This window comes from Staurois parvus, unplaced genomic scaffold, assembly GCF_062004578.1.
Source record: "Staurois parvus isolate SC_StPar_1 unplaced genomic scaffold, SC_StPar_1.0 ptg000166l, whole genome shotgun sequence".
In the NCBI taxonomy this organism is placed as follows: domain Eukaryota; kingdom Metazoa; phylum Chordata; class Amphibia; order Anura; family Ranidae; genus Staurois; species Staurois parvus.
This window is the reverse complement of record NW_028317962.1, coordinates 4,942,720-4,957,163: the sequence shown is the minus strand read 5'-3', so window position 1 is coordinate 4,957,163 and position 14,444 is coordinate 4,942,720. Positions and strand designations below refer to the sequence as shown.

The 14,444-nt window shown below is 40.5% G+C and overlaps 1 protein-coding gene across 1 annotated transcript in view; it reads right to left on the bottom strand.

Moving 5' to 3' along the window:
• Window positions 1–14,444, bottom strand: part of COP1 (COP1 E3 ubiquitin ligase) — a 266,316-nt gene that overhangs the window by 151,798 nt on the left and 100,074 nt on the right. The window contains exon 11 of the mRNA XM_089676332.1: window positions 8,148–8,283. Within this exon, the coding sequence (XP_089532458.1) occupies window positions 8,148–8,283 (136 nt within the window). The remainder of the gene's footprint in view (window positions 1–8,147; window positions 8,284–14,444) is intronic.

Sequence of the window (14,444 nt, the reverse complement as noted above, 5' to 3'; positions counted from 1 at the left end):
AAAAAGCCTTCACAGTTCTGGAACAACATCCTATGGACAGATGAGACCAAGATCAACTTGTACCAGAGTGATGGGAAGAGAAGAGTATGGAGAAGGAAAGGAACTGCTCATGATCCTAAGCATACCACCACATCAGTGAAGCATGGTGGTGGTAGTGTCATGGCATGGGCATGTATGGCTGCCAATGGAACTGGTTCTCTTGTATTTATTGATGATGTGACTGCTGACAAAAGCAGCAGGATGAATTCTGAAGTGTTTCGGGCAATATTATCTGCTCATATTCAGCCAAATGCTTCAGAACTCATTGGACGCTTCACAGTGCAGATGGACAATGACCCAAAGCATTCTGCAAAAGCAACCAAAGAGTTTTTTAAGGGAAAGAAGTGGAATGTTATGCAATGGCCAAGTCAATCACCTGACCTAAATCCGATTGAGCATGCATTTCACTTGCTGAAGACAAAACTGAAGGGAAAATGCCCCAAGAACAAGTAGGAACTGAAGACAGTTGCAGTAGAGGCCTGGCAGAGCATCACCAGGGATGAAACCCAGCGTCTGGGGATGTCTATGCGTTCCAGACTTCAGGTTGTAATTGACTGCAAAGGATTTGCAACCAAGTATTAAAAAGTGAAAGTTTGATTTATGATTATTATTCTGTCCCATTACTTTTGGTCCCTTAACAAGTGGGAGGCACATATGCAAACTGTTGTAATTCCTACACCGGTCATCTGATTTGGATGTAAATACCCTCAAATTAAAGCTGACAGTCTGCAGTTAAAGCACATCTTGTTCATTTCATTTCAAATCCATTGTGGTGGTGTATAGAGCCAAAAATGTTAGAATTGTGTCTATGTCCCAATATTTATTGACCTGACTGTAGCTGTGTATGTAGTCTGAATAGAGCTTACTAGGCATCAAATTATACTTGCAATAGCAGCTCACCATCTGCTGTCTAAATTTGGTAATTATGAAACCTTTAGGCCAAGTTCAGATCAGAACTCCATGTGAGAAACTTGCGTTCTATGTGTGTTTTGCCGCACTGCATTAAAAACGCACTGCAACTGCTATTTGCAGCTCGTACCTGTTAATGACACCCCAAATGCAGGTCACGAAAACAGTGTATGCCTGCACCGAAACGCATGGTACAGTAGTGGTACATGCACTACTTTTGGTGTGGCCCGGCGCAATTTCAGCCCATTTTAATGAATTAAATTAATTTAATTAATGCATTCCTGTGCGATTCATGGTGTGAACCAGCCCTTACTGTATATATTCATTATGACATATTAGCCATTTATAAATGAATGCAAACCAAAGCTATGAGAACCCAGCACATTGCCCTTTCAGGTATAATACACTTACAAATGTTTTGTTGTTTTAAACTAGGTGTTCATTTATCCCTGCTCTGTTTGACTTACTTTGTAAGGCCTCATGTACACTGCTGTTCCTAAACGTGAGTTTAGGAGCTTTTGACAATTATTTGCCAAGGCCCCTGAATTCATCCCAATATACTAGGCTTTTACCAGAGTTTAAAAGCAGGAAAGTTTAGGGGAATTTAAACGTTTTTAACCAAAGAATGCTACACGCTGCAAAAACATGTCTAAACTCTAGCCACGTTTAGCGCTTGGGTGCTTATTTAGGTCAAAGGAAAATGCTCTGGCCAATCAAATGAATAAAATTACACGCGTTTTTGCAATGTTTTGCGTTTATCTGCTGCCAGGAGAGCTAAACGTCTAGGGGAGTTCTTGTGTACACGAGGCCCAATAATGGGTCACATGTTGTGCTTCTAGTATGTAGCATCATGGCTGATTGAAGCGGAGCTCCACCCAAAAGGGGAAGTTTTGCTTTAAAGACTGGTCCCCCACTCCCCATTAAGAATTGGCACCTTTGGGATGCGGAGAGGGAGCGGGTACCCGAACTTGACAGGTACCTGCTCCCACTTCCGCTCCAATCACCTAGGCGATCGGAAGTGGAAGGTGTCCTCCCTTCCTTCCTCCCCTTAGTCTTTTGAGACACGTGACAGGCCCCAGAAGAATACAGGACCATTCAGGAAGCGCAGCGCTACTCGCGCATGCGCAGTGGGCACCAGGCTGTCAAGCCACAAGCGGTCACAGCCGCCGGGTGCCCACACTGAAGATGCCGGCACCCAGGGAGAGAAGACAGATGGTAAAATGGGCAGCAGGGGACAGGTGAGTCTGTGTTTTTTTAAAGTCAGCAGCTATAGTTTTTTGTAGTGGCTGACTTATTTTTTGACCGCGTGAGTGGAACTCCGCTTTAAGTCCATGTATCGCTACAGCTACCCTGTCCTTATCGTCCAAGAGGCCAGGACAAAATTTGCTCTGCGTTGCATCACAGAGGTGGAAGTGCTAACGTAATAATAATAATAATAAAAAAAAAATTTGGTGAGCTGTGTGGCTGTGAATGATTTACCGACTTGTGACTGTCAGACCGAATTACTTTGAAGCTCTCACCAGCAGGACCACTAGACAGATGCAGGGGTTGTGGGATATGCCATGCCTCATGTTTCTACACAAACAGAAATTGTTGACACAGGAATGTGAAGATTTACTTTACAATAGACTGTGCATACAGCACAACAAATGACACTACATGATCAATACACATTTTATGCAGGTGAAAAACACAAGGTGCAGGTAGAAAGGTTTAAAATAATCATTGTGAATATATTTTACAGAAGCAGATTCTGGGGCTTTTACCCTGTCAACGATTTGCTAAAGTTATTGGTTTTTACAATGAGAAAAACTGTGAGGGCCATTATAGAATACCATCTAAAGGAAGAAATACAAAGGGGCTGCCACAGTGTAGACTACCTATAAAAAGGCAAGTTGACTGTCTGTCTCCAATTTCAGTACTTTATAGGTCACTGGCCACGAATAAGCCTCTAAAACAGAAATATGTAGAATCAGAACACACGCATTAAGTACCAGGTCTGCAACTCTAATATGGAATCCAGAAACTCCTACTAAGAAAAAAAAAAAACTGAATTTCCACAAAGGGGGTTCAGCAATGCAAGCCTCCATACTTTTGCAGCATACGTTTTTTTTAAATACTTACAATAATTGCTACAAGGCAACATCCAGTCTAACATGGGGCCAATTTGGAGAATGCCCATCATTGTATGCTATGTAACTCAAATTCAAATCGCTGAATGCTAGGAATTGGGCACTCTATGACAATGCACTGCCAGTAACTGCTGATATCTGAACCGTCCTGCTGGCTATAATGGCACAAACTGCCAATTCACATGTGGTGTGAAGTACAGTACAGGAATGTGAACAAGTCCTCTAAAAAAAAACAGACAAAAAAGGAAAAAAATAGTCAAATGCCAGATACATGGGAATTAACAGAGCGAATTCATTTACAGCTAATTGGAAAATCTAACACCTTTCAAACTAACTTGCCAATTTTATGGAATATGTGCATGTTAATTAGTGGATACGTGCAGAATTACACAGTTCATGAATCCTAACAATCATGATTTGCTTAGGAAGAATCAGATATGTCCAATGTACCCCAAGCAGAGCTCAAAATACAGTGTATCCTTCGTCGCTGTTACAATCTAAACAATATAAAATGCAGCTTGTACTGTTGAAATTTACAAACTGTGCCACACACCAGTAATGCTTTCACAGTAATGGCTGTAAGACTCCCTTGACTTTAAATATTCAAAACACATACATATTCCCAACTTAATGTGCATTACAGTAGTGGTTGCTTCGAATATTTTCCCTTTTAAAAGATCCTCACCGCCATTACAAAGTAGCAAAGTATTAGTCTCTATTAACGTCTGCATTTAAAGTCCTATGCTGCAAAAGCTTTTTACTTACTAGACATCCCGCTTTAATTGTTGAATGATGCCTAGTGGTGGCTGGGAAGAGGACCACAGCATTTAGCTTTAAGTATATAGTTGTTCAAATTAAAGTTTTATTAAAAAAACAAAATACGAATTTATAAACCTACCAGTCACCTCAAGGGCATATAGAAAAACAGCTGTCTCTGTTCTCACTGCAAAGCTGCTTTCAGCTGGGTTGCAGTGCACTGCGTAAAAATGTAGAAATGCACTGGAAATCACATGAAGTTACTGACATGTCAACAAAGAGTAAAAAAAGTAAACCATTCCTAGCATAAAGATAGAACAAAGTAACACCCCCAACATAAAGTACACTAGCCCATCTTCTAAAACAGATAATTGTAGCGCATGGGCTCATATGAGTTAGCCCTCTAAGTGTATATGGGCATTTGCCCCACATATGATGACCACCCCCAAGAATGTGTACGGACATGCGGATGAGTACGGCCACTAGACTGTGCACTGCTACAAGCATATACTTTCTCAGTTATTGTAAGGTTCCTTTCACAACAGCAGATCCAATCAGGTCTGCCAGTCAGTTTTTCAGGCGGACCTGATAGGATGGTCTATTCACCCCTATGGACAGGCAGGTGTCAAACGGATTTGTGTCCATTTACAACTGCCTAGCTCTGGGTCCAATCCAGTCCACTTAAATTAAATAAAAACATGGAAGGGGATTCATACTTTTCCATTTAGTTGGATCGAAGGGTATCTGGGTGTAAATGGACAGCAGAGTTCGCTTACACCCGGCCGCCCATAGAGCAGAGCAGAGCCGCCCGCTATGCTCCAATATTGAAGGGATCTTTGAGAGCATTCCCTGCTGATAGTGACGGAGTCTGCCCTGTCTGAAAGAGGCCCAACAATGATAAAGGAATTGGGAACCAAAGCTACTGACTAGCAGGTGGTGATCACTGTCCTCTGCCAGCAATCTAGAAATAAAGTGGAACTGCATAAAAGCCATTTTACCATGAAAATTACATGTACATAAACCCTGAACCTTGATGCGTATCATCTCAGGGACCAAGAACCACCACTGATATACTCTGGAAAACATGGAGCTAGCAGCATCCTTCATAGTAATACATTCATTTTCCTGTAGGCCTAAATGTATGCCTGTGTTTTCAGTAAAACATAAGCAAAGTATGTTGAAACAGCAGGAGATGTTACACACTGCTTGCATCTTCTGGGTAATGAACAATCCTACTTCTACAGTGAATCCAGGATTTCACACCATTTGGTTTTTTAAAGATTAACCAGAAAACATGACATGCAGAATCTGACTGGCTGCCAATGTCAGCATCTGTACAGCGTTACAGATTTAATGAGGTTGAAAAAAGTCAGATGCCCATCAAATACAACCTTTCACAACTCCTGCAGCTTTAGTTCAGAGGAAGACCAAAACAAAACCACTCGACAAGTTTCCAATTTTGCCACCCAAGGAAAAAACTAAAAATTATTTTATAACCTCCCAGGGAGAGCCGCATAATATCCCTCATTAGACTTTAGCTCCAAAAAAGTTAGATATCTGTTGCAAAATATCATACTGTCCTTTTCTTAAATCTGATAATCGTTTAACACTGTAGCCCATTGTAAAAACAACCTGTTTAGACCTACCCTTTGTCTTATTTTACCTAATTCTTTACCCATGTATAAACATTCTCCACTAATCCTTGCATAAATAACTTTTGCAACATAGCATTGAAGTGTCTGAAAAGCCCCAAAAAATGTTCTAGCTTTGGATAGAGCAGGGAAGGATCAGAACATGTGCTGGGTTTTCCTGCTATTTGCGGCTCTGTTAGAGAGAGATTCCCTCACTTCCGGTCCTGATGACAACTGTTTCATAAAACAAGAAGCAAAGGAAAAATCTACAGCAGCAACACATACCAAAATAAAAGTCTGGGGGGTGTGTTGGTGGGGTTCTAGTCTTCCCTAAGGCCTTCAGATGTAGATACAGGACACCGCATAAACACTGTAGGCTTTGTAGTGGCTGTTGTGTGGAACTGGAAACACTGGGGGGAATGTGTCATCATAGGTGTTCACAAGTAGTCAAATTTACCATTTGATTCACCAGATGTGTGTCTGTATCCAGAATAAAAGTTATTGCAGGGTCCAGGTCTTAACGTTTATATTGAGAAAACACATAGGCTGCCATTACAAAACTGTCTTTGCTAGTTGCCCGGCTGGTATGTCAGTTAAAAAGCTGAAGCAAAACTAAACTGATATAAGTAGGAAGACGAAGTTTCAGCTCTCTCTTGATTTCACTAGCTGCTTTTTTTTTGTTTCCAGGTCAGTGCAAAGTAAAGAGGCCAGAGAGCCAGGAACATGCATTTGTAGAATGAGTCGTCAGGGATGGCAACTTCCATCTTTCAATTACAAAAGTCTTAATTTAATTTCAACCCTGGGCACTGTCCAGATACAGCTTTGGTGGCCAACTAAAAGCAGAACTAAATTCACAGAAATACTCGCCTCCGGCTACTTCTGGATGCCGAGTTTTTGGTCTCTTTGTTGGCCAGTTGGGGAATGACATCAATCCACACTTGCACACAGGAGTCTGTCACCCAGGCATAGCCACAGTGTGCCAGGAATGCATGTTGAGCATATGTAGTTCAGCTCCGGGTGCATTCAATATAGAATTTAAAAGTAAAAAAAAAAAAAAATAGAGAGCGCCACCATGCCAAAGTGTACATTTATTAAAGGCTCAACAAAGGGACGTAGTGTCCTGAAATGCATTGCTACGCCTCCTCTGCACGTGGCATGTGAAGTCATTGTGCAGTTTCATAGAATCAGCCGCTTCCTTGCATCATTCTTCCTGTCACCATATAGGAAGTATCTTAGCCAGCTGCAGTCCATCCATCCAGCAGCTTCCCTGCTCCACTCTGCTATACCCGACCACATTCCTGAGACTCTGCCGCTTAGAACCAGCCTCTACATATCCCCAGCCGATCTAAACATAAGGGAACTACATCTGCCGTCTTAATAAGTTTACACTGGTGACACCTTATTGCTCTCTCTTTTCCTGTATTGCATTAGTAGGATTCACCCAAGTACCTACACCAGGGTGTTGCTGTAGCCAAGACAAAAGGTTTTCTAATTACAACAACTGGACTTTAACAGACTCATTTCAAAAATTTTAGGGCTAAGCTTGATTTGTTGCACCACTCCTAGTTGTTTATAAATGCATTCAATAGAAGTCAGTCAGGCAAGTGTTTGTTATTGCAGAAGAGACCTGGCATGTCTGTTATGCAATAAAAAGCTGCCTGCGCACAGTTTATTAGTCAAGTTTAGTTCCACTTTAAAACAGGGGGCCTCAAGTGGGGTTCTTGGCATCACAAAAAAAAACCACACATAATATTCCCAGAATATAATGCTACAGGAATTAACTGCGGACATGCAACCGGAGATGGTTAGAGGTTATGTGCATGCTACAAGAGATGAGACTATGGATGTGCTACAGAAGAAGGTGGTCAAAGACTGGGGAAAGGTTAACGTACCCTTTACAAATTACTTTTACCACATTTGTGATTTTTTGCAAAATGATCATTTATTAGAGGAAAAAAAGTTTAAAATACATTTTTCTTTCATTGGTTTGAGTAAGCATCAAACGTAAATTACTGTCAGCAGGGGCCATAAGGGCAGCACAGTAAGTGCCAAAGGGCTGCAGGTTTGGTACAAGGAATAAAGAATCTTGAAGTTACCCATGAGTTTGTATGCTGGCATAAAATTCTAACATGCCACAGACTGCAAGTTCTGGATCAAGTACTGACAGTGCAACATACTTTGAAATGCCCCGTGTTTGTCAGCACTATTAGGGAAGGAAAAAAAAAAACTGCCCATGAATTGTGACAATGATAAGGGATGGACGACTGTCTTAACAGCAGTTGTTTAGAAACATATATTGGAAAATGTGTGCAAAGATCGCCACCAAGTGTTTTCAAACAGCATCACACCCACTGATGACAACTGATTATACATCATACAAGAAAAATATCTTTGGTGCACTAATAAATCTGTAAATAAATCCAATGGCATCTAAACAGTGATAAATCTGTCATTCTGTCAATGCAATACTGCAAGCAAATGACAAATCACTGTACTGAACTCACTTAAGACATAAAAAAGTGCTTAAATAGGATTCAGCGGCTTATTTAATTTGAAATAGGTTTGAAGCAACAGGGAAAATTAACCTGTTCACAACCAACATTTCACATCAGAAATCTGGAATACAGTGCCATTTCTGTGTATCAGCAACAAGTATGGTAAGATGGAATGTCAGTCTTACCTGGACACAATGCTGGAACCATTGTACAGATCACTGGCATAAGAAAGGGTGGCAAGAGGACGCACAGAATTATATCTGGTGAATTTGGATAGGCACTCCTGAAACTCATCCAGCTGGCTCACTGTCCGGCTATCATCTGTGCAGGAGACATTAAAAAGCAATATGAATATAACAAAACCATAATTATCGGATCCAAATCAAAGTATGCATAACTTCACTGTTCAGCATATTACATGCAGAAAAGGCCATTAAATACATAAGGTAGAGTGCAGTGTGTAAACAACAGCAACAATAGTTGTCATGTTTTACATATCTAAGTGCCATAAACTGACATCTATGAGTTTGCAAATGATTGCATTTCATACATGTGCAAATATCCTTATTTATACCCTGAACATGTTCCCTCATGCTGCACTCAAGCCGTTTGGTTCCTTGAATAGTTCAAAATTGTGAGATGATTAACAAATAGGGCAGTCTAGAGATCATTAACAAGTGTCATATCTCTGAAAACATTTGTAAGGCCTAGTGCCAACTCCACACTTTGGGGTTGTAGTAGATATTCAGGAGAAGGCACAGTCTCCCAATAAATGGTGGACAGGCATGTTCTGGACAGGAGATGAAGATCTGTAAAGAACCCATTCCAGGTCACGTTCTTTAACAACACAAGAGATGTTATCAAGACATCCCTTGCAGACATAAGCAATATAGTACAGCAACGGGAAGAGCACACAGACCAAATAGCAGTTTAACAGACCATTTCCAGGACACAAAGCATCAAGATTTCCAAAAACAGCTCTCCTCTCCCACACTATTCCACTTATATTGGGCAACATTTATACATCTGTATGGTTTTAGTTGTGTTTAAAGTTGACCTTTCGACAACCCATTGGGTTACTAAAACTGCATGGTGCAAAATCTGGTGCAGCTCTGCATAGAAACCAATCAGCTTTCAGGTTTTGTCAAAGCTAAATTAAGCAAGCTGAGGTTAGAAGTTGATTGGCTACCATGCAGAGCTGCACCAGTTTTAGTAAAGCTACCCCAATGTGTTGCAAAGATGTTTAATTCAGTCCTATGCTCTTCATGGGAAATTTGTGCTATAAGTTTAAATACTGACAAACAAATTAATTCACAGATGGCAAATGACACATACAATGAATATGTCACCATTTGTTCTAAAGTATTTCTAACACGGTACATTTTAACAAGCATTTAGAGGTGCCTGGACATACTTTTAAAGACCTCTAAAGGGGAATTCAACTTTATGATGTTACCAACGAACATAAAAATTTTAAATAAAAAGGCAATAGGCATTTAGGAATTTTATGAGGTCAAAAACAATACTACTGCCATGGAGTACTGTCCATGATACTTTTTAATTTGCACCAACAACCAAATTTTAAAGGACAAGATTTTGTGGTGTACCTCCTTATTCTAAGGTCCAAGCAAAGTGAGGGAGTACACCCCCTAAGGTTTGTGCTGAAAATTTGGATGTTAGCGCAAATAAAGTATCATGAACAGTACTCAATTTTCTTTTGCAACAAATGCACTAATGCGGCTACAATCACCTCAAGGAGGAGTCAGCAATGGTAGGACCCATATTTCTCTTAGGAAAGGTTCCTATTTAAAAGCCTAAACACAGTATAGCAAAGCATATTAAAAGGTTCAAGACTAAAGGTAATCTCTTATGCTGGAGACAAAGTAATACCCCAGTCAAACGTTTTCTAGTTCAAAAAAAAGAGGGGGTGGATTAGAACTAAAGTAAAGTTATTATTATAATTTTTTGTTAGTTCAAATTCAGCTTTTATTAACGTTTTCCAGAATTTACCAGTTGGAACCGAGGTTCCCAGGCGGGTTGCGGTTTTCAAAGAAGTGCAGGGACTTCTTCCCTGCGTGTCCCAGGACATGGGAGTCCTTTCAAATGAATGGGCTCTAGTACCCGCGCAAAATGCGGCCCGCAAGAACGCACTTAAGTGAACCAGGGCTTAGGCTACATTCTTGGTGATAAGCAAGACATGCTATTCAGTATGCTCCCCACTCATGAGAACAGTCTGTGTAGTATTGGCGAAGTTGGGGCCAGGCCCGGGCCGGGGTTGCTACCCACATGTTCCATATTTTTTCAAATTTCAAGGGACAGTTTGTGCTGATAGACTAGCTTCTCCCTAGATAGAGCATTGTTAACATTGGTCTTCTATTCATCGAATGTCAGGAGATGTGGGGACGGCCATTTCTGGGCACTTAATTTATGGGTCTGAGGTAGTACCCACATAGGAACATAGGTATTCATAGGTAAGGTTGCCTCCTATACCATATTCAGCAAACAGATACCTGGATCCTCTGCAAGTGTCATCTGGAATACCATGTTAACTGTAGGTCCAGTATTGATGGAGTTTAGGGCACCTCCACAGCATGTGAATTACATTGGCTGGTCCCCCAATGCATTTAGGACAGTTGGGTGTCTCTGCCGTACCATGTAAATAATTTATTGGGGGTGTGTTATGTTCTATATAGAAGGAACAGCTGTGTAAGTCTGTGCGTAGGGGACAGAGAGACCGGTTGTAATGCAACTAGCACAGCTTCCCACTGCTCTTCCAAATCTCTGACCCATTTTTCTCTATGTGTTCCCTGAAATTTGGCGAGGAGTATAGCATAGATTTTGGATATATGCCTCTTTTTAGAGTCACTTTTTGACAGTGAGTTAATAGACACAATTCAAAGCTACACACTGTGGGTGTGTGATTGTGTCTGAATAGCATGTCTCAATATTGGAAAAAATCTCCAGCACAATATCAAATTTAGTGCATAGTTGTTCAAAATGTTTTGACAATACCATTTTCAAACAGTTGGGAAACATACCTAACCCCTTTGGTGTACAATTCAAAATCTTTTAGTTTGTATAGCTCCCCATATTCAGCATTGTTCCATATTTCAGTACATTGCATAAACCCATTAATGCCCACAGAAGTTTCCATAGCTTGCCATACTTTATCCAGAATACATATGTGGGGTATTGAGTGAATGTTTTCAGGCATCTGGATTTTAAGAGAGCGAAGAGGGGTTATTTTGTACACCTAGTGAGCAGTACACCTTTTGAACTATCAAATATACTTTCCTTTTCCTATCCTAATAAGTGTTAAAGGCTAAACCTCCTGTATGTTTGGGCAGCTCTACTGTGGACAGTTTAATTTGGGGGTGATGTTTTTTTCCCAAACAAGGTCACAAAATAATGAAAATCATTTTAAAACATTTTGATTTTTTTCCAGATGGAGTTGTGAAGTACGTATAACAGTTGAGGAACACAGATAATTTTGATTATATTTGTTCTTCCAATGACTGAAAAGGGCAGCTAGTACACTTAGCCATAAATCTGTCCAACAGTGGTTTCAGAAAAAGGGACACAATCATGCACGTCTGTAGATACAACCACTCCTAGATATTTAAAATATTTACTGTACGGATTTGGTGTATCAGCAGGTCTTTAAGGTGGTCTATGGACAGTAAGACTGATTTGCCCCAATACGTAAGCCTTAAAATGTTCTGAATTGTAAGATTAGCAGTATTAGTATTGTCAGGTTGTCGTGTATCACCGAGGAACACAAGGGCATTGTTGGCATAAAGTCCCACCTTATCCTCTCTCGTTTCCCTCCTGAAGTCCGCTATGTCTGGTGCGTGTCTGTGATGGCTATAACCAATGATTCTATAGCCAGGGCAAATAAAAGTGGAGACAAAGGACAGATCTGTCTAGTCCTGCTGTGTATCCCAAATGGGCAAGAAAGGGCGTTATGGCTTTCAATTTAGCTATGATCTAGCTATGGGGTTACTGCACAAGAGTGGGATCCAGGTAAGAAATTTATGTCCAATTCTGAAAGTCAACAGTACTTCCCATAGGTACTCCCATTCTACGCTATCAAATGCTTTTTGAGCATCTAAGGAGAGAATTGCTCTCCATCCCAAGTTATCTGTTGAGATTTGCATATTTTTAAACAAACAGTCTCTTTATATTTGTGGTCTGTAGCCCTGGAAGGTATAACACCAGATTGATCTGTATGGAACAAAATCAGATATAAATTCCTTTTAACTTTATTTTTTAATTCGGATGACCTCTGTCACTAAATTGAGCGAGAGTAGAGGGGAGTTTTTCCTTTGACTCTTTCATAGATGGGACTTTCCTTTACAGATAGGATGGGAAGTGGGGGAAACTATCAGCAGAACACAAAAGGGAATCTTTATTTTCACCGCTGCTACAAAGAAACTGTAAAACCCTGAAAAATTTTTCAACCCTTTCCAGCATCAATTAAAAGTTGGACTTACACTTTAAATCAGATAAATATCACCCAGAACTAGAAGCAAGAACTATGCAACCAGCATATGGCTATATATGTATCTGAAAGATACATAGTTACGCAACAGTTAAAAGGAAAACTTTTGCTCTGTTAATTCTTCCAGATACCATCCTCATGGGCTCACATCCAAAGCCGTATAAGCCTTACCTACAAAAAAAGTTGCACCACTTGCCCACCCTCTTTTGCTCTCTGCCTTTCACAGAGCTGATCTTACTACAATCCCACATTGCATGGCATTCTGGGGTTGTGAGAAAGTGGACGGCGCAACCTGTGTGTAGCCAAGACAGCAGCTAACATTTACAGAACTGGAAGACAGCTGTTGAAGACGGTATCTAGCAGCTTTGAGGATCTGGCAGCAGTGAAGATTTGTTAGCAGGCAATGATATGCACAAACTTTCATATAACTAATGAACATAGTGTTGTTTCCCACCAAAAAAATATTCATTCTAAACTTCCGTTCTAAAGGTTTCCCAGCACAGCCAGATTTTGTTCCACATTTTAGATCACTAGAATTTCCCAGCATCTCTGTCAAGTGACAAGACATACAATGAATGACTGTATAGGCAGACTATAGAATACTGCTGTGTGTACTTGCAGTGGAAATATTACGCACATAATATATAATTTACCATCCACACTGTGCTGCCACCTACTCCCTGTCCACATAGGGGTCATTATTCGTCAAGAAGGGTAGATGAAGACAGGAAATCACCATGTTTCTCAGAGGACGACCGAGCAAGGAGAAACTTGCCAATGACAAAGCAACAAGGGAAAAACACCACCATATCTGCAGAAGGGTACTTTTCAAAGTAAGTGTGCAACAAGCTGGGCATACTTGCCATACATATGGCAAAAGCTCCAGGAGGCACCAAACATTGTAAGAGGTTTTGTTTCCTTTATGTAACCAGGAAAAGGTCATGTCCATTAGAAATATTAAAGCCAAAGGGGTAACTAATTTTTAAATGAATAGGACAGAGAAGACCAAACTGATGGATGTAAATACTACACCTGGGGTGGACAAGAAAAGAACCTTACACTATGACAGGGAGACTTTGTCAAAGGAGCTTTTGCGATATTTAAAAGGTAAGAGTGATGGGAGGGTAAATGTGTTTTACCAGAAGTAAAACATCCCAACATGCTCTACCAACAACTGAAATCCCTTTTGGTGAATGTCCCTGTAAACCCCCACCAACCCTTCCCCTCCTGCCCGTATCTCCCCTCCACCATCACTAAATAAAATGCCATCTTCTCCATCCACATGCACAGCAATCATATGGTCCATTTTCTATCAATCTCTCATCTTCCAATCTCACAAGGATAAATATGTCTCTTGTGAAGAAACACATATTGCCATTACAAAAAAATTGATCTTGGCTCTTGAGTTATATATCAGCACCTGTTCGCTTTGAGATCTTTAACTATGATCACACACATAAATCATTGCGACTTGTACAACAAATGTGCTTATAGTTCAAAGGCAGCTATGTGCTTAACAGGCAACATCAACACAGATGTGGAGCTGGTGCAGCTCTCTGAGAAACCATTTCTCATTTTAGCTATACAAGGAAAGAAATTGAAAACAGAAAGGTAGCCAGAAATAGATATGATAAAGTAGTCACAACTCAAACACATGGGGAAGAATACAAAGCATGTACTAGTGGCACCTGTTTCAACTGGGAAGCAAAGCATCCCGTCTCTAGTTCTGATGCATCTACATTCCGATTACAGAACCTAAAAAAGGTACTTAAAGCTGAACTTCACCCAAAAGAAGTTCTGCTGTTCCTATTCCTTACTCTCTCCTCTAATATTTGGCACCTAACCTTTCTTTTTCTTTTTTTTTTGGGGAGGGGAGTACTTGGTTTTCACATGTACCCACTCCCACTTGGATCGCCTAGGCAACCCAAGCAGTGTTTCTCCCTCCCAGAGAATATACATAAGTGTATGCAGAGCTGTTGGA